The sequence below is a fragment of the Carya illinoinensis genome, chromosome 1 (genome assembly GCF_018687715.1).
Source record: "Carya illinoinensis cultivar Pawnee chromosome 1, C.illinoinensisPawnee_v1, whole genome shotgun sequence".
Classification (NCBI taxonomy): Eukaryota; Viridiplantae; Streptophyta; class Magnoliopsida; order Fagales; family Juglandaceae; genus Carya; species Carya illinoinensis.
Genome location: NC_056752.1, coordinates 26,832,168 through 26,853,351, shown reverse-complemented (window position 1 = coordinate 26,853,351; position 21,184 = coordinate 26,832,168). Strand labels below are relative to the sequence as shown.

General features: G+C 35.7%; 1 protein-coding gene and 1 long non-coding RNA gene across 2 annotated transcripts; one reads left to right on the top strand and one right to left on the bottom strand.

Annotated features, from left to right (window-relative positions):
- Positions 1-287: 287 nt before the first annotated feature.
- On the top strand, positions 288-15,890 carry LOC122314340 (probable E3 ubiquitin-protein ligase ARI7). The gene is made up of 15 exons (XM_043129862.1): positions 288-715; positions 2,709-2,833; positions 2,963-3,068; positions 3,215-3,305; positions 4,448-4,620; positions 5,634-5,738; positions 5,841-5,929; positions 8,303-8,410; positions 8,526-8,616; positions 8,760-8,849; positions 10,336-10,383; positions 11,325-11,396; positions 13,816-13,915; positions 14,006-14,135; positions 15,292-15,890. Exons 1-15 carry the CDS (start codon positions 497-499, stop codon positions 15,560-15,562), a joined length of 1,818 nt encoding a protein of 605 aa, XP_042985796.1. The 5' UTR covers positions 288-496; the 3' UTR covers positions 15,563-15,890.
- A 3,591-nt stretch (positions 15,891-19,481) lies between these two features.
- On the bottom strand, positions 19,482-20,772 carry LOC122314335. Its single transcript, XR_006243688.1, has 2 exons — positions 20,044-20,772; positions 19,482-19,883 (listed from the first exon to the last, which is right to left on the bottom strand). It is a non-coding gene; the product is annotated as an uncharacterized LOC122314335 (long non-coding RNA).
- Between the last annotated feature and the right edge of the window lie 412 nt (positions 20,773-21,184).

Genomic DNA, 21,184 nt, shown 5'->3' with positions numbered 1-21,184 from the left:
ATAAATATATAATTTATATAAAAATCAATTAATTTTTTTAATAATAAATTTTAATTCTTTTAAAAATAATTATACGACGCTTACTTATTCTATAATTATATATAATATTATTCAAAATATTTAAAAATTACAATAACAATCGCTCTATTCCATGCCAAGTTTCTAAATGAAGTAACTTTTCCAAGTGCAATACCACGTTTGGGTAAGTTGGCTGCCTTTAACTGGAGGCAAGTACCAATTTCTACTCTTTTTTATTTTATTTTTGCTTTTTTCATGCCCATTTGCATTACGCATTAAAGAAAGAGCGAAAGACAGCCCCATAACCAAACCCTGAACCAATCAAACACTCTCACCTTTTCAGCTACCTTTTCCTCATTTTTCCTTCTTCTTTTCTTTCCGACCAAACACTTCCTCACCCTAATCCCTCTTCATTCTCCTTCGATTCTCTCCTCTCCTCCTTCTCTCTCTTTCTCCTATTGCTTTGCGATCTTCCTCCATGGACTCCGAAGAGGATATGCACGACGCCAACGACATCGAGTCCCCCGACGATGGCTTCGATAGCGGCGAGGCCGAGTATACCCCCCTGGAATACTTTTGCAGCGATTACTATAATTATGACGATGAAGATGATGCCGATGACGATGAAGACGCCAATTTCGACTTCGTCGAAGACGATGCGGATGATTCAGCTGATATCAATTCTCGGCGGCTTGAGGTTAATTCAATTCTCCATCTGAATTTTCTGTTGCTTAAATATGAGCTTGCTAAATGAATAATAGGATATTTGTAGATTTTCTGTTATTTTTTTGCTGAGAAAGTTTGGAAAATGGAAGGAAAGCTTGATCCTTTGGTCATAGGATTTTTGGTTTTCAACTCATTTGTGGCTCGGGTTATATTGGTTTCCTGAAAGCGCCGTTTGATTGCGTACTAAACTGCAGGAAAAGTAAGGTAAAATCTGAATACGGTGTGCTATGTTATTGCGGGTTTTCCAATCATGAAATGCTCAGCTCGACTTGGTAAACAGGAGAAAGAAAAACACTTCGCGACTAGGTCCTCTAGGATTGATTGGGTGAGGGTTTTTTTCTAGCGGGAGAACTGATTTCAGTATTTCTAATTGATTTGTTTGAGCAATACGATTGGGAGGTGGAAAAGTGATTACTTCCCCTCCACCCCCCTTTCAGTTCTTGTTATTCTTGCCATCTTTTATAGGGTTTTGTATCTTATATTCTTTAATTTCAGGGCCTTGTTGTTGTTTAAAACTACTATTGAAGATATATATTCTATTGATGTCATTAGAGGCCGTGGGCTAGTTTTTGCTATGGTCTACAAACTCTATGGTTGTTAATTTCACGGGCTTGGTAGGCAGTTGTCCTTTTTCATAGGTAGTAGGGTACTGTTCTGTGCTCATTGCAAAATAAGCTCTTTTTCTGATAATCGTAATTCCTGTGAATCTGATGTTGATATCATCTAATGGAGCATAATTAGAAAACCAACTTTTGATACCCCATTATGATAAGTGACAAGGGTAGGTGGTGTATGGGATCCCACATTGTTTGGGAATGAGAAGCTTTTGCTTTTTATAATATTCCTATGTGGCTCCAATTGTATCATTGACTGTTCCTTTTGGAGTATGAGCCATGTGACTTGGGCCTTCTTCCATTGGGGCGTTACAAATGGTATTAGAGCCTATTCCAACTAGAAATGTGGTACTTGAGCTGTGTTACTTACGACGGACTGGCCCGACGAGTACCTTGAGAATATAAGGGGGGAAGATTGTGATACCCCATTCTGATAAGTGGTAAGGGTAGGTGGTGTATGAGATTCCACATTGCTTGGGAATGAGGAATTCTTGCCCTTTATAATGATCCAATGAGGCTTCAATTTTATCATTGACTAATCCTTTTGGAGTATGGGCTATGTGGCTTGGGCCTTCTATTGAGGCGCTACAAAGTTAGTGCAAAATCTATGTATATTATATAGATGATACGTAGCCTTTTTCCAAAAAAATGCACAAAACGTAATCATCCATTCTATCTGGCCTTATCCAATCATTAGTTGAGTTTTTGGTTTTTTAAATAACTAAGTAGCATATTTAAACTTACAAAGAAAGCACAGAATTGTAAACATCACCATTTTATTTCAACTTTACAATTTTCCCCTTTACTTTAATTATATTTTAATTATACCTCTATAAAATGTAAATTGTCACATATGCGCAGTCGTGTGTCTAGAGATGCAGATATTAGCTTTTGTACAAAGCATGGAAAAGGAGCTTTTGTACACTCTGAATATAAAACCTTGAAGTTGGAAAAGGAGTTTTACTTTCACTTCTATTGATGCATTATTGTTAGAAGTTAGGACCTGTTCTTTGGTTCTTTTGTCAAATAAATAGGTCATATTTGCAATTGCTTACCAAACTCACAGCTTCAACTTAGATGAGTAGGTCTCCACCTTAAAATTTCTTTTTAAAGTCCAAAAGTGAAAGTGGATCATGAAATAAGATGAAGGATTGAAATTGTTATTGTTGGAAATTCATATCTCCTAGGAGCTTTGGCCTTGGGAAGATGCCTTATTTTCACACAAATCTCCATGAAATTAAGTGGTGTTTTTTTTTTTTTTGAAATTTGATGCTATATGGCAGTTGCTTAGTTTTGGTGTTTCTAGTCTTTTTCTTCATATTTCACATATTTTTTCTTTTATTTTTTCAGCAAAACTATACTATCTTAAAGGAATCTGATATACGGCAACATCAGGAGGATGATATCACAAGAGTATCCACTGTTCTTTCCATATCTCGAGTTGCTTCAAGCATCTTACTCCGGCACTTTAACTGGTAAACCAATATCTCTTCGTTTTTCTCACCCATATGACATGAATTTCTCTTAGGGTATGGAATTGATAAGATTGGGCTTTTGATTTCAATTGTTTGATGTTAGTATTCTGAAGAAAGTTGGCATTGCAGGAGTGTAAGTAACATACATGATGCGTGGTTTGCTGATGAAGAACGGGTGCGTAAAACCGTTGGGTTGCTAGAGGAGCCAGTTTTTCAATTTCCCAATGCTAGAGAAGTAAGCTATGTAGACATTATATTGTGAATTTTGTTTGATAGGTAAAAACATTCAGTGTGAAATTTAGGGTTGGTTATGGCTGGCTTTCTTTTCTGAATTCTGCTGCCTATGAGTTACTAATATTATACACATGTTATCCATTTCAGCTTGCATGTGGCATTTGTTTTGAAACCCTTCCTCGTGATGGCATTAAATCAGCTGCTTGTGGTCATCCGTTTTGTACTTTATGCTGGGCAGGTTTGTCTGATAAACTCTAATTTTGATGTAGTTTTTTTTTTGGTTATTTATTTATTGTAAATCTGCATCATCTATATATGTTTTGGATATTTGCAACTCTTATTTTGGTTTCGAAACCAGTTCCAAAAATAAAAATCAAATAAATAAAGTACAGAGAAGTCCTTGTTACCTCATGTTAGACCCTGCATTATACCAACAGGATATTTCCAGGTGTCATCCTCACATCAGATCCTAAAAAACAAAGTAGTGAAAAAACAGGCCCTACCTGTCTGCCTCTTCGCATGTTGGGGTTGGTGCAGAGGGGGAGGGGATCTACCTTGCAAACCTTTATGGGAGGAAGGGGTGGAGTTTGGCCCCTCCTTGATTATTTTCCACAACCCAAGATCATTTTATACTATGAATGTTTTGGTCGTCAGAATATTGATTACATTTAATGAAGTTCTTTTTGTGAAAGTTGCTTTGGTGCTATGCTAGTGATAGATGAAGTATAGTAGTACATGGCGGTGGATGGTGCTCTAATGTGGTGGATGAGAGCTGTGGGATTGGGTTGTGAAAAAATGCCTGATGGGGTTAGGGGGAGTTCTCTTAGTACACTGATCTGAGGTGGCAAATGGATCCAAATAGAGTTCTGGTGTGGTGATCGGCTCCTGAAATGAGGTTTCCCGAATCCATTCAACCTTGTTAGGCCTAAGGATGCATTTGTGGTAGACAATTTGTAGCTCCCCAATGGCTCTCATCAAGATTGACTTGGTGGCAGAGGTGATGGTTGCATTTATGTGAGTGGTCAGCATGCTTTAACTTGGTGGTTGCACTTGGTGACATTGCTGAAGTGATATTTGGTGGAATAGATGGTCCTGTTTTAATAGGTTTTGTACTGGCTGGCATCCAACTCAATGATCAACAATTTGAGGAGAAACTGTGGTGGTGTCACGATGATCATAGCTATTTGTATTTTGTAGGTGATGATTGTATATGACGTGTATCCCATATATGACTTGCTGTTAATTGGATGCATGCCTTATTTTTCCCACTTAGAGAAAAGGAATACAATTATCCTCTACTGTATTATGTTTTCATACTTCCCCTCTTTTTGTTTTGAGGATTTTGCTTGTAACTCATTTCTGGAGTATTTTACTTTGCAGGGTACATCAGGACATCCATTAATGATGGTCCAGGATGTTTGATGCTGAGATGTCCTGATCCATCTTGTGGTGCTGCTGTTGGTCAAGATATGATCAATTCATTGGCTTCTGATGAGGACAAGGAGAGGTACTCACGATACCTTCTTCGGTCTTATATTGAAGACAGTAAGAAGGTATGTAATGTAATTGAGACCCTGCCATTATGATTTCAATGTATGGATTTTTACCAATCATTAGTTCATAATGTGATTCTAAGCTGCATTTTTTAGAAAAACCATTCTGTTCAGAAATGGAATACGTGTTTATAGACAGTGGTCTTTACATTGATATATGGTGTAGATTTCATTAAACTTACTCATAGAAACAGGATAGAGGGTGGTGTTATTAGTTCAAGATCCACTGGGGATATTTGTAACTTAACGGTAATAAAAGTCTGATATCGAACATAGTATTGGACTCTGGACCAAGATGAAACTGACTTTTTGTGCTCTCTAAGTGTTGTGGTTTATTAATAGAAAAAAGGTTTGGAGGATGCTGCATTTTTTTTTTTTCCCAATTTGGTTCTATATGGATATCACAAAATTCTCTTTATCCCAAGTTTGTCTCTTGTACATGTCATGATCTGTAGTTTCCTATGTATATTTTTATAATGAATTGGTTTCAGCTGTCACTTCCTATGTTTCTTAAGTTTATTAATTTGAAAATGCGATTTATAAGGTTTTAATGTCTCGTACTGCTGTGGGTAATGCTTTTTCTTAGCATATATATTTTTAAAGCATGGCAGCAGGCCAGTCTCTTTCCCCCTTGTGCTCTACTGCTCTTTATCTGTCATTCTCTACTTTTTGTATGTTAGATTTTCTGTTGAATGGTTAGAATTCTTTGCATGCTATTATTTCTTGCTCGCACCTATTACTCTTGAGAAGTGACTGGCTATTACCATGCATTGGCCATGATTGATACTTGTAACATTGGTGTTCCAATGTCTAGTCATCTACTCAACCATTTGGTCTTTAGCCCATTCAATGGGTATATGAAAGGAGATTTGCTCATTAGAGCATTCGATGGATATATCCCAGATGATATTTGCTTGTTGGAGCATTTGATGGGTATATCCGGTCATGTTATCTTGCTTTCTTTCTTGTTTCCTGAGTTCTTATAATTGTTTTTTCTACTCCATTTTTGCTAGACCAAGTGGTGTCCTGCTCCAGGTTGTGAGTATGCTGTTGATTTTGAGGCTGGTGATGGAAACTATGATGTTAATTGCCTCTGCTCATTTGGCTTTTGCTGGAATGTAAGTTTCATCTGGCTTGCTTGTAAATATTATTTTATAATTCCAGTTTCTGCAGGGATTATTCTGTATGATATCAGTAATCTCATTCTGGTGGATCTGCAGTGTACAGAGGAAGCTCACCGGCCGGTGGACTGTGGTACCGTTTCAAAGTGGATTTTGAAGAATAGTGCCGAGTCCGAAAACATGAACTGGTAGAGATTATATTTTAGCATCTATAATCTACTCTTGGCTATGCTTCCTGGATTTATCTTTAGGATATTTGTATCTACTTTCTTTGCTTTCCTTCTAACAATTGGCAGTTTCATGCTACATCCTGTTCTGGGATTTTTAAATAAGGAGGTGTACAATATTTGCTAACTTTGTGCAAATCTTAGTTTATGGTTTTCGGCTTCTTGAGGAGAGGCTTTCTTTCCTGCTTTGATTTTTCCTGCCCTTTTTCTTGTTTGCTTCATTTTGGTTTGCACGTCGGTTTGTGTAATTTCTGACATGTTGAGCTTATATGATATAAGTGTAGGGCTAAAACTACTTGATTGGTAGCTTGTGCTCGGCTCTGTTAGACTCGAACTCGGCTTGATTTGATTATGTCTTCTAAAGAAGTAAAATTACCCTTCATGTGAATGGAGATTTCAACGAGTTATGAAAATGAGTTTTACCTTTTTCTTGTGGAATTTTGTTAGATCATTTGCTGTGTAATTTAAAAAATGAGGCTTTTAACTTATTTTTGAGCTATGCTTTGAAGCTGTCTCTAGTTTGAAAGTGATTTTAACAAAGTCTGAACTTGTTCCAGTGGGGAATGTTCATATGCCAATGGGATTCCTTGACCTTTGGGTGCTACTTTCAAAGCGATGAGTATTTGGGATGCGATGATTGAAAATATGGAGTGAAGATTGGTTAGCCGGAAGAGGTTTATACCTGTCCAAAGGGGGTAGAGTTACCTTGATCAGAAGTGCTCTCTCTAACCTACCCGCATACTTCTTATCTTTATTCCCACTTCCAATAAAGGTTGCTAACCATATTGAGAAGCTACAATGAAATTTCTTGTGGAGTGGGACGGGGATGAGTTTAAATTCTTTCTTGTAAATTGGGCAAAGGTATGTACTCCAATCTTTCGCAACTTGGTGATGTTCAACCAAGTTCTTTTGGGGAAATGGTTGTGGTGGTACCAATAAGAAACGGGTGCTGTATGCAAGACCATTATAGATTCAAAGTATGATAAGCATGGGGTGGGTGGTTCTCCCGCCACAATAAGAAAGGGAAGCTTTATGGAAGACCACTATAGATTTGAAGTACGGTGAAGCAAGGGATGGGTGGTGCTCAAATGAGGTACGTGGACCACATGGGGTGGGTTGTGGAAGTACATAAGAAGAGTATGGGAGGGATTTTTTAGATACACTCGTATATTGAGGTTGGCGATGTCTCTCGAGTCAAATTTTGGCATGACACGGTGTGGAGATCGAAGCTTCAAAGATATTTCCAGTTGTTTTTGAGATTGCACTGGCAAAGAAAGATTCAATAGCAGATCTCAGGAAATCCTCTAGTGGCTGCCCTCAATGGAATGTTGATTTCTTCATAGCAGCATAAGATTGGGAATTGGATGCTGATATTGAGTTTTGTACCTTATTGTACTCCCCACGAGTAGCAGTTGGAAATGCAGACAAGATCATTTGGAGCCCCTTAAAGAAAGGAAAATTCATGATCTGATCGTTCTTCCAGATTCTGACTAGCCAAGGCATGGCTGCTTTTATGTGGAGTAATACATGGAAGACTAAAGCTCCCCTGAATGTAGTTTTTTTGTCTGAACAGCTTCCTTAGGAAAGATCCTCACTATAGACAATCTAAAGAAACACTATCATTGTGGTTGATTGGTGTTGTATATGTAAAAAGAATGGTGAAACAGTGATTCATTTGCTTATATATTGTGAGGGGGCTGGGACCTTATGGGATGATTGTTTTTACTTTTTTGTGAGTGGGATTAGCATGGGTCATGCCTAGAAAGTTGATAGACTTTCTAGTGAGTTAGAGAGGTCTCCAAGGCAATTCACAAGTGGTGCCAATCTGGAAGATGGCTCCACTCTATTTGCGTTGGAGCTTTTTGGAGGGAGAGAAATGATGGAAGCTTTGAGGGTCGAGCAGAATTGGGCATGCTTAAAGCTTTCTTCTTCAAAACATTGTTCCTTTGGGAAGGAACAAAACATTGTTCCTTTGGGCAGTGGCGACAGGTTTTAATGGACTAAGTGTCGAAGATTTTCTTGTTTTGGTTGTAAATCCTAGTGAGGTATTACTCATGTATACAACTTGTGTACTTGGGTTATGCCTATTATCTTTAATGAAATTTCCTGATTGCCTATAAGAAAACTTATTTTTGATGTGCATCTTGCCACTTGAAGTGCTTGCTTGTGTTGCACTTTTCTCTACAGTTGGAGATGTATATACTTCCTGTTTTCTATTTCATTTTTTTTTTTTTTTGTTTGTTTAGATAGCTTTCTAATATATAGTGTCACAATTGTTGATATTTTTTTTAACTTTTGCTGCAAAATGTTACCTTTTGATGTAATGAAACTCAGGATACTAGCCAATTCCAAGCCCTGTCCTAAATGCAAGCGGCCGATTGAAAAGAACCAAGGGTGCATGCATATGACATGCACACCTCCCTGTAAATTTGAATTTTGCTGGTAAGTGTCATAATGAATGTTTACACATTCAAAGATCTGTTGCTGTTATGACTTAATGATTTCACTGACATGTGGTCTAATGTAGTTGCCTGAACTTCATTTGTTGTCAATGCAGGCTGTGCCTAGGTGCATGGCAAGATCATGGTGAGAGGACAGGGGGCTTCTATGCTTGTAATCGTTATGAGGTTGCCAAACAAGAGGGAGTGGTAAGTGGGCGTAATACCTCTTTTTGGTCATTCAGTCAATGGATTGCATAGTGGTCCTGGTACTGATAATATTTATGATTTCAACTGCGATTAGCTAATCTTTTCTTTCCTACCTTTGATAATTTCATATTGCTACATTTTAGTATGATGAGGCTGAGAGAAGAAGAGAAATGGCAAAGAATTCGTTGGAGAGATACACTCATTATTATGAACGTTGGGCAAGCAATCAATTGGTATGTGCAAATTTCTCAAATTTATCTCTGTTTAATATCTTGTGCAATGGATCCTTATATCTGTTTGGTTGGTTATTGCTTGTTTTCTCCTCCCTGGTTGGGATAAATAGCCGATTGCTAGAAATTTCTTTAGAACTTATTAAGTTTTTGTCTATGTATCGAAGTTTACCACCCTTTTTACCACTTTTTATTGTCTATTCTTTCATGTCTATTTCAGCCTTTAAATTAGCTAGTTGCACACCCTCACAAAGTGCACGAAAAAATTGTTTATTTTTTATTTTTTATTTTTTTATTCTGTTTATGAACTGATTGTGGACTTGTTTGAAAGGTTTTCCTCAATTACTAATTATAATAAATGAGAGATACAGAGGAAATAGGATGAAGTGTTATAGAGGGAAGAAGTATTCCCAACTTTTAAAATTCCAAAGTGTATAGTATTTATTGACATGAACTCTATTTCAAACCCAATTATGGTCATTTAGCACAGGAAAAGATGGTCCGACTCAATAGAGAGAGGTTCTTGGTTTGAAAATGTTATGGCCCAGGGAAAGCGCTAGCCACATCTGTGCTGTAACTTCAAAAACTAGTCAATTTGAAGCTTCCCAGAAATAAGTTATAAAGCCATGTTTTACCTAGTAAACTGCCTGTGGAATTGGAGTGTTACAATAGGAAGGTCACTCGAAGAATTATGAGGGCAAATAGGACAAAATTGACTTTGTCTTGACCCATTTCAGAGGTTGAAATGGAAGCAAAGAATTTTGAGGATTTTTCTCTCTAGTTGCTTCAGGGAATTCGGGAGGTTAGACAACGGTATACTGGCTGAGAGAAGTTATAAAAATACGAGTGAATTCAGTGTTGGAAGGCATAACAATATGGTATAGAAGTCTGGTTCAAGGGGTTGTAAAGAGGTCCTAAGAGATACTTTGGGGTATTTTATATCTAGCCGTTAATGGGGTCTGAATGAAGTTTTCTTGTGGCTTAAAATTAGATCAACTTAAAAAGGAAAGTAGAGGGGGGAAATTGATGATAGTGTTGATGACAACTCCTAACCTAAAAAAGCAACTGTTGCTATAAAGCTTGTGTAGTGTGGGCGGTAAAAAGCTTTATTATTTTCAAACCAAATTATCAACTATGATTTTTGAGATGTTCAGAGCTCTCTGTCAGTTTATTCGTTTAGGCGTGTTCTTTGTTAATCAAAGACTCTACATAGCAATGTATTGTTAATTTTTCCTGAAAAAAGTTTTGGTGGTTATTATTTCAATGTTTTTTTGTAGTGAAAAGGTATAGATCATTTTTGACAGAAACTACCTTGTTGCAGTTACTAAAAAAAAGTGGTATCATGTCATTCGAAATTGTTTGGTTGTTTTCCTCAGCTTTTTGTTATCCTTGTATTCAAAATGTTGTGTGCAAAGTGAACATGCTTTTATTCCTGAATTTAAATTTGTTTTTTAAGTATAATCTGCAATTTTTATGTTCTTTCTGGCAGTCGAGGCAAAAAGCTTTGGCAGATTTACATCAAATGCAAACTGTGCATGTAATCTCTCTCTCTCTCTCTCTCTCTCTCTCTCTCTCTCTCAATATATGCATTGATATAAATATATACCAACACACACACACACACACATCTGTCTTTATTTGGGGGATTATAAAGTGGGCGGGAATATATGCATTGATATAAATATATACCAACACACACACACGCGCGTGCACACATATCTGTCTTTATTTGGGGGATTATAAAGTGGGCGGGTGTTGATGAGTTTGTGTATGCTATTTTTTATTGAAACATTTTTAGATGCTTTCTTTTTAATATATTTTCAATATTGAGAACTTGGTTAATGCATGGCAGTCTGTGTCCAACTAAAAAGAAAATTTATGTGACTTTTTTTGTGTGTATTTGTATTCTACTTGGATAAGAATTAAAAACATTTTAAAGAAATTATGCTGGTTTTCTTTTGGTGGTGTTCTACAAAACATGCCATGGAGTGAACACTGGAGTCATCCTTGAAGAAAAAGCACTGGAGAATGGAAAATTATGTGATAAGAACTGTTTAAGTTGGGCACTGTTTGGGAAGCCATCTTACCTCATCTCCTTCCCAAACATCACTCAAATACAAACACTTTTCAATTTCAAATTTTCAACTTTTTCATCTAATCATTACCTAATTATTACAACTTTCCCAAACTTCCAAACAAAATACAAAAAACAATTCGACTTTTTGAAATTCTAAAACCAAAATAATATTAAAAAAATTATATTTTAACAATATTTTAATTTTATAATATTTTTATTCAACCTTTTCTCTCTCATTTCCCAAAATCCAATAAAACATCTTAACTCAACCCATTGCACTACTATTCAACCAATGTCCAATCCAGATTATTCCTTTCTTATGACCTTTGAGCAGCCTTTTGGTACTATAACTGCTTCTGGAGGTCGTTTAATGACTGGGTTGAATTACTTGGTTTTTGCAGCTTGAGAAGCTTAGTGACCTACAGTGCACACCTGAGTCACAGCTCAAGTTCATTATAGAGGCCTGGATGCAGGTAACTTCTTTGCTCACTGCTAGGTGCATTTACAATTGTAGGACTATTTCTTATTCTATATCAACTAAATATGTGGAAATACACATGCCGATAAGCCATATAATGCATGTGAACTGATTATATGAAGATCTAAATATTTTGTGATTTGATCCCCAGTTTTAAAATACTGATACATCAAACCAAAGCAGGATGATCAGGGAGAAACATTATGAAGCTCATTTCACCTCCCTCTTTATTTCAGATTGAAGAAATTGCTCTTAACCTCATGAACTACCATCCCTTTGCAGAGTGACCTTCAAGTGATTAATTTGGGCTCAGGACATCTCAATTCGAAACTTTAGTTGCAATGTGCACCCTCTAGAGCCTGAAATGTTCAATTTGCCCTTACCTAAAATTGAAATTTCCAAAGTGCCCATAAATGCATAGTTGCCTTCTGTTTTGGGTGTGGATAATTTTTTTTTGATAAGTTTTTGGGTGCGGATAATTTAAACATTTCAGTTTTAGGAATTTGGCTGTTGGGTTATTTCTTGCCCTAGAGGGTGCATATTGCAGCTGAAATTTCAATTGGGTTGCTAAGCACTGAAATTTGTAGTCTGGAGGTCACATTGCAAAAGGGGTGGTAGTTCAGGGGTTAAGCATAATTTTGCCATTTCAAGTACTTGGTACTTTGGGCATAGTAATAATACCTCCACCTCTTAAGAGTTGTATTTTTATTTATATGCGCAGCATGGATCAGTATTAAACAATACTCATCTGATGGGGTATTTGTCCTAACATAACGTATGTTTTTGAGCTCATTCTCTGCAAACTATACCCATCAAGCAACAAGCCTGCTGTTGCTGAAGCTTGTTTGCTAGGAAATTACCATGTAAATGAGTATTTTCATCAGAATGACAGCCATGAGTATTAAACAATATTCGTGTAATGCCCGAATATATGGCCTAAACCACTTGACTTATACTCCAAAAAGACTAGTCAATGATATAATTGGAGCCCCATTGGAACATTATTTTTTTTTTGATAAATAAACAAATTGTATTGATCAATGGCAAAGCCAGTATTACAACACTAATGCCCTAACTAGGTAGGCACATTAGAGATAAGAAAATCATGCATGGCCATGCCATTAAAATCCACAGCAATGGCCTTGCTACAAAGTGTTCTAAAAAATATGCCCCATTGGAACATTATAAAAAGCAAGATCTTCTCCTTCCTAAGCAATGTGGGATCCCACACATCACCTACCCTCACTTATCATATGTGATATCACACCCCCCCCCCCCCCCCCCCCCCCCCCCCCCCCCCCCCCCCCCCCCCCCCCCCCCCCCCCCCCCCCCCCCCCCCCCCCAAAAAAAAAAAAAACCAAATTCCCGATGTCCTCGTTGTGCCCGTCCATCGTAGGTGGCACGGCTCAAGTCTCAAATTATTTATGGTTGGGAAGGCTCTAATACTATTTGTAGTAACACTCTAATGGAAGGCTCAAACCACTTGACCTATACTCCAAAAAGACAGTCAATGATACAATTGGAGTCCCATTGGAACATTACAAAGAGCAAGAACTTCTCATTCTCAAGTAATGTGGGATCGCATACACCATCTACCCTCGCTTATCATATGGGGTATCATAGCTCATTTGATGGGGTATTTATCCTAACATAACTTAAGTGGACCGTGTTCTGAATATGGTTATGTACTAATGTATTTGGGCTCATTCCTTGCAAACCATACCTGTCAAGCAACTAGCCTGCTGTTGCTCAAGCTTGGTTTATAGGAAATTACCATGTAAACGAGTATTTTCATCAGTGTGACAACCTAGCTGATGACAAAAGAAAAGAAAAACACTTATTGCTGAGCTGGCTTTAAGTGTTTTGATTTGGATGCTTTCTCTTGGTAAATTAAAAATAAGGGAACCTCAGACAGTCTACAACTTTTTCTGCACTTCATTATTCAGGGGTGCAATTGCTGTTTCACTTTCAAGTACTTAATCGGACCCCATATAATTCTTTACTTGTTCTTCTTGTTAATCTTTTCAATTGGGAAAAATGATCAGCATATGAAAGCAAATTAGCACAAAATTTGACTCTGTAATTAGAACATTTCAGTCTTCTTCTTCCAATTCGTTTGAAATGCTTGCTTTGAAGACTGGGAGCGTTCCTTGGAAGAGCTGAAGAGATTCTTTTATTATATACTCATTTCATGGGCTTCGCTCATTATTTGTAATGAGGACAGTTTTTGTAATTTGCTTGTATCCCTGACTAGTGCTTAGTGGTACTTAGGCATATTCTCTGTATACTCCCTGTGTACTTGGGCTATGCCTTTTCTATTAATAAAGTTTTACTTTTAATTATAAAAGAAAATAAAAAATGGTTTGAAATGCTGACAATATACATATTATGGCCTTTATGTGGCATGCTTGCAGATAGTTGAATGTAGGCGAGTGCTGAAATGGACTTATGCATATGGCTATTACCTACCTGAGCATGAGCATGCTAAGAAACAGTTTTTTGAGTACTTGCAAGGTATATAGATATTTTGCTTGAAATGTTAAAGAATTGAATGCAAGCTGTATTTGTGAGTAGTCTTCACACGTGTAACAATCTTATCTTCAGGTGAGGCAGAGTCTGGTTTGGAAAGGCTTCATCAATGTGCAGAGAAGGAACTACAACAGTTTTTAAATGCTGAGAGCAAATCATCAAATGATTTCAATGATTTCCGTACAAAGCTAGCTGGACTGACCAGGTAGTTATTGTGTATAAAACATTGGCAGAAGTAGGAACATTTTAATTCTTTGCACACTTGAAGCTATTTTTCTGCTTGGTTCTGTATTCATAAGTACTTTTATTGAAACAAATGGAGCCACTATAAGGTATTGATATTCCTTTGATGCATATGTGATCATAAGTACTTTTATTGAAACAAATGGAGCCACTATAAGGTATTGATATTCCTTTGATGCATATGTGATCATCTCTAGAACTCACATCTCATATTTAGCAATTTGGAACTTCATCATATATCCGCATTGTTTTAGTTTGTTCTTATTATTACTTATAAAAAAAGAAGTCTGTTCTATGCTGAGTTTATTGTTCTCTTTTAAGTTTCTGTTACTACAAGAGAAAGTGAGAGACAAAAAAGTTGTCCACGGGTTATCCCTTCTATTTGTTGTCATTTTATTGCTTCATGATCCCCCAATATTTTCTGGACGATTTCCCAATTTTCTTCTTTATTTGTTTATTTCTGATTTTGCTCCTGTTCTATTAATGCGGTTTCCAAAGCATGTATAAAAAGGAAAATTTGTGAGGGCTTTAGAAGGTTGAAGTATCCCAATGTGGAAAGTGGCAAGTGGCAACTGTCTCTGTCATTTGTCATAAATATCTTTTATGCGAAGTTTCCCGTTTCCTTTGATCTTTTATATGCTTGGATTTTGTATTAGAAGAAACTCTATGATAAATGCTAACATGCTAGAGGTATAGAAGTATGTAAAGTCTGAAAGTTTTGCGGTGTGATATCTGCTGATGGGATTGGACCTTTTCCTTTAGTTCCTTTTTTTCGGTTAGGTTTTTCTTTGGGGTTTTTTTTTTTTTTTTCCCTTCTTCTTGTTAAGAAGGTTGTTTGTTTCTTATGTGGAATAGATCTTTGATTGTCGCATTGCTTTTATTCTTCTCACGAGTCACTTTTTGAATGAATTCTTTCAACTTCATTACTTAGCAAAAAAAAGAAAAGAAAAAAAACGAATGTCGAATTCACGTTTGTTATTACTTCTGTGTTGTCTATTTTGATGTTTGCATGCATGTACCCTGGCCCTTAGCACTGAAATTAGTTCGCTATGCAATTATCAGGCTTGTTAATGTCAAGAGTCTTATCTGATTCAATTTCATCTGTGTAATTGAAACAGTGTGACCAGGAATTACTTTGAGAATCTGGTTAGGGCATTAGAGAACGGTTTGTCAGATGTGGGCACCAATGGGTCTTGCAGCAAGACTACGAGCACAAAAAATGGGGCCTCCAGCAAGGGACGAGGCGGAAGGGTTAAAGGGCCAACTCGAACCACCACTGGTTCGAGCAAAAGTGCTGACGATAACATTTACTGGTCTTGTGATCAATGTACGTACGCCAATGTCAAGTCTGCCACCAGATGTGAGATGTGCAACCAGCAGCGACGGTGAAATTTGTACAAAGACAATTATGGACGGTAGACCCCTCAAAGAAGCTGAGAACCAAAGCTAAATTTGAGGGGTGTAGCTGGTGTGGAAGTCTTTGGTGGCTCCGGTTTCTGAGGCTATTGAATGGGTGTGTGAAAGAAAAGGGTTAAAAAACAATAGCCTTGTACGTGTCAGGTGTGTTGTATTGAACGCTATAAACTATTGATCTGTATATAGGTTTCCTCTATAAATTGACAAAATTAGGGGGGGAGTTCTGCAACTTGCTTTTGTTGCTGATCTGGTAAATGGTTCCACATCGAGTAAAGTGAAGGCAAATAATTTCTCTTGTTCAGGAACTTTTGCCTTTCCTTTCTGTTCCCTTTTAATTTTTAAATTTTATTTTATTTTATTTTTATTTTTATTTTTTTAATGCAATCGATTTTAAATAAATAAGGGCAAAAATGGGCTTCTATATATGCTCGTCTAATGTGGGTTTAAACCAGCACCGTTTGTGCTTTCTTTGTACCCCACAAAAATATATTGTTGCTGGTAATGTATTATGTTTTATTTATATTCAGGTGTGAGCTGTGACGATGGAACTTGTTCATGTCTATAATAGTACCCATCTGTTTGTTCTTTTGGCTCCATTTTCTTTCTATTACTTTTTGTCTTGCTTTCTCCCTTTAGATGAGTTATGTTATATGGAGTGAAGTGTTGTAGTCTTTTAAAAAAAGAGTAAGGTTTACTGTTAAAAAATTAATTCATTTTTTTATGTGGGTTTTATATTTATTTATTTTTATTAAAGTGATTGCGCGGTACTTGTAAACTATTGCAAATATCATTTTTCTCTTTTTTCTTTTTAAATGCAGAGTTGTTCTTACGTGAGCTTGCGTCGTTAACTTCAAACTCAATTTGATTCCACTGATACATGTATTTCGTCTATATACTTCTATTTCTGGCTTTCACTCAATATTCAATATGCATTAGAATTTTCTTGAACAGTCTTAATTCTCACGGACAGTCCGCTGAGTTGGGTCGGAGAATTGCGATGTAACTGTTTGTTGAAAGGCCCACACAACTGAAAGTAAAATGTTTTATCTACCAAAATTCGATTAGTTGATCGAAACAATATATCATTAATAGTGAAACTGGGTTTTAATCGCATTATGGCATAAACTGTCCTTGATTTTTGGAAAATGGCATGTAACGCAAGGGGAACGTGCATGGAATTTGTTAAAATTATATATATATATATATACTAGTAGTTGGGCAACATCCAAGGAACGTTCGTCCAGTGTATAGAAATATTATTTTTATTAAGAAAAAAATTTTGAATAATAATGTAATATTTTTAGAAAAAAAATATATAAATTCTAACATCAAATAGTAAGATAGACTTAAATCAGTTTTAAAGCATTTAGAATTTATAAAAAAAAAAATGAATCTTGAAACAAATATGTGCAGCACAGGAGATAAACTATTAACAGTAAAGGAACGTGCATAGCACGTTTTCTTAATTTAATAAAGCGATTATTTTTAAAAAGTAACATAATTTTTATAAAGAAATAAAATACTAAGGTTTTTATAAGATATTATTATTTGATTTTAATGTTTCATAATGAATTTAAATTGATAATAAATAATATTTTATTAGGATAATTGTATTCGTAAATGTAGTTGGTAAATATATTTAAACTTAATTATTTTACATTTCTCTTTGTTTATATAAGGAATGAATAAAAATTTTAAATCACATAAATAAATTGATATATAAATTATAATTTATATAAAAGATCATATATATATAATAGAATATAGAATATATATTTATATAATTTATATAGATATATATAATAGAATATATATATATATATATATAGATATCTAATATACCTCATAAATAAATGATCATCAATGCATAGGTTACAGGATCATGCATGCTGCATGAATTTTAATAATTATGAATTTATTCATAAGTGATTGGGGAGAGAGATTAAAAAATTAAGAATTTTTAAGAAAAGAGAGCCACTTTAATTTATTCATGTAACTAACGGCGTTAATTTTAACGGTAAAACAACAAAAACCGTTAAACCAATAAAATTCCGTTAGATAGCCACTTTATATATATAAAGATATATTCTAGAAATCAATGGAGCTTATGTATTTCATTTATTTTTTCAAGATTAATGAATGTCCAATTCGGACATATCTCTTTTTTACTACTTTGTTGGAATATGGCATATCTTAACCAAATCTTTTGCTACATATGTTTCATGGGATGACTAATTATTCTCTGTCATTTAGTCACAAATTGTATTGTGTTGTAAATTGTGCAATTTATTTGATAAGGCTATAAGATATATATAACTATGATGGTTTCTCTTGATCAAGGAAGGCTAGATCAGTACTTGTAGTTTACATGTAGATACATATTGTGCATTGAAATAGACCATGTTGAATACAAGTTTGAAGAAATTCTTGTGTTAATTGAATTTGCCATTCCTGATAGCATGACTCTTTAGGTGGTTCTGCGAATACCAGTGAAATGATTTGAGTTAAGATATTATCTTGAATTTTCGGTAAGGAGAGAGAGAAAGTTGAATAAAAATATTATAAAATTAAAAAATTTGTTAGAAAATAATTTTTTAATATTTTTTTATTTTGAATTTTGAAAGAGTAGTATTGATTTTTGTGTTTTGTTTTGAAATTTGTAAAAATTATAATGATTTAGGTAATAATTATATGAAAAAGTCGAAAATTTAAATTTAAAAATTGTTTTGTGTTTGAATGATGAATTTATAAAATAGGTTGTATTAATTGGTGTGATTGAGAATGATATTATTATAAATTGATGGGAAATTCAATAATAAAGAGGAATATTACTTGTTGGGTCCTTCCCCTTCCTAACCCTGGAAGATAGACGAGCCCTACATGGTATGCAGCGGCCTTGGCTAAGCCCATGCGCCCATTCGAGGAACCGAAGTTGAAGATAAAAGGGACTCGCCGGTTCAGGAGACATGGGGCGCACATTGAGGCGTTACTAAGTCCTTCCAAATTGGTATAGCCTTAATAGGGGATAGAGTAATTTTAGGTACAATCATAAAATGTGTAAATACTACATAATTATTTTGAAAAAGAGTGAGATCTATTATTAAAAAATTAATTTTTTTTTTTTATGTGAATCACATATTTTATTTCTTTTTTCAAAGTGGTTATATAGCGATTGCATAATTTACGGTTATAAATATTTTTTCTATAGGAGATAATGCAGGTTGGTAACGTATATCGGAAAAACAATTCAAGAGAAGCTTAAATGCTGATAGCGCACACAAAAAGAAGGAAGCACCAAATGCAAAAGATTGAGGGAATTACCAAGCTAAGACAACAAGCCTTGTATAAATATTGAGCAAGGTACGCACCCAAGGTACATGAGCTAAGATACCAACCATTGGAGCACAGTCAAACTCTACTGATTTAGGTATCAGAGGCGACATAGGCCCAAATCCAAGCCAATTTCCTTTCTCTGGTTGCAGATTAGAAAGGTGTGTGAAACACGTCCACAGTATTACTCTTGATATTTAATTGATTGAGCATTTTACTCATATGTTCTGCAGATCGATGACATGATTATGCCACCAGCCTTTCAAATGCTGACATATAAATTATACAAAAATAATTAAATAAATAACACCTGCTCTCCATGCATCCAACTCTCTAGTTTATATCTAGTTTATATTTATATATCTTTGGATCTGATCCCTAGCCATGCATGTGATGGCATGGGGCTTCCATTATATGTTGCAGAATTTATAACCAATCCCTTCTGAGCTATATTCATGATTTGGCTATAAGATCGCGTTGAGAACTGTACCAAAAAGGAAGATATTACCCAACCTAAGTCTCACTGAAAATTAGGAGCCAAAAACTTCTGAACCAGAAGAAGAACTTAACACACACACATGTATGTATGTATGTATGTATGTATGTATACTTGGGTCAATATGGAAAACATATGGAGAACATTTCATGCTATTGTTTCGCTTTCGGTGACAATAATGTTTGATAGGTGGATTAATGATCGATCACAATTGATATCTTGTAACTCACAGTTAAGCACTACAAATTTGAGCTCTCAGTCGCATGAGTTATCAGTATTAATTGTCAGATCGTACGTTAATATAGCTCCGGGCCGGATGCTTATAGTTGTAGATACAATCTAAATTTAGATCCCAAGAACTCGATCAATCCCACATGATGAATTCTTGAGAACTGAATTCCTAAGCAAGAGTCCCGAAATCAAGAAGGTGCAGGGAAAGAAAAACACCAAGAATACAAAATCCAGTATCTGCATGCAAAAGTTGAACTAATTAGACTAACCCTTGAAAGAAGAAAATGAAATTTTAAAAAATAAAATAAAATCGAGGGAATGAATGGTACTAATTTGCTGCTGCTTCACTAAATTAGCATTGACAATAAGAAAGAGTGAAAGACCCAAGAATTCTCACATGTAGCCTAGAAAATATATATATTACATCTCTCTTTTACTGCAGATTCCCATAGAGTACTCCAGTTCTCGGCTTCCCTTTGGAATCACTCACTGTTGACATCTTTTCTGCAACCCTAAGTGTTGGAAAGCAGCAATCCAGGGGCAAGATACAAACTCCACCACTATTGCTCCATGGAGACTCCAAGACTACCAGAACGAGATAGAAAAACACCAGTATCGAGATTGCAAACGATAGATAGATCTCTTCACTGAAGCTGGCAAAAACCATTTTGGTAGAGAATGAGATGTCGAGAGAGAGGTTTGAAGAAGAAAGGAGTTGAAATCCTATATTTATCAGAGGATGGGAAAATTGAGTTCAATGAATATGCTGAGAAGGGAAGATTGCATGCATTTTGGTTTGGAGCTGTGAGAGAAGGGATGGAAGGAGATGGTGGCGAATATATCTAAATGGGGGGCCTGCATGCGGGGTAATGCTCAGAGACACATGCTTGCTAATTTGTGTACAATGCATTGAACCTCTCATGTGCAAGTGGAACATGTGGGGCTGCTAATTGTAGCTTTTTTAATTACCCCCACATGATGCTAATACTTCATCGATGCACCCAGCTGCCACGATGGATGTATATATGTTAATATTCTTGAATTAGTGATGTGCACTAAGGTGGACCAAGTCTTAAATATCATTTACAAGTTCTAAATGGACCAACTACAAGGTCAAGAGGTAGGAAGGTCAAGGAAGGTACGCAAGGATGTGTGCAATTCACTTGGAACAAACCTAACAAGACTCCAACATTCAACATGAGTTTAAAAGAAGGAAAACTAGTTTTGATCCATTTGATGCAAGACAATGAAGAGTACAAAATGGAAGGTCTTGGACTTGTTTATTTTATTAAAAGGACTTATTTTATTAGCTATAAGAATTAGTCTAGAATAATTAGACTTGAGGATACTTAACCCACATATGTTTTATTTTGTTGAACTAGAATTTTAAGAGAACTTTGTATGTTATGAATTACTAGGGGGCGCGCCGGCCATATAGGATAACTTGGAGATAATTTCAGTTAGGGTATTTTTGGGAAAGATCTCATGTGGGGCGCCTAGGGTTTTTGGGGTATTTTTAATTAGGGATTGCTTATTTA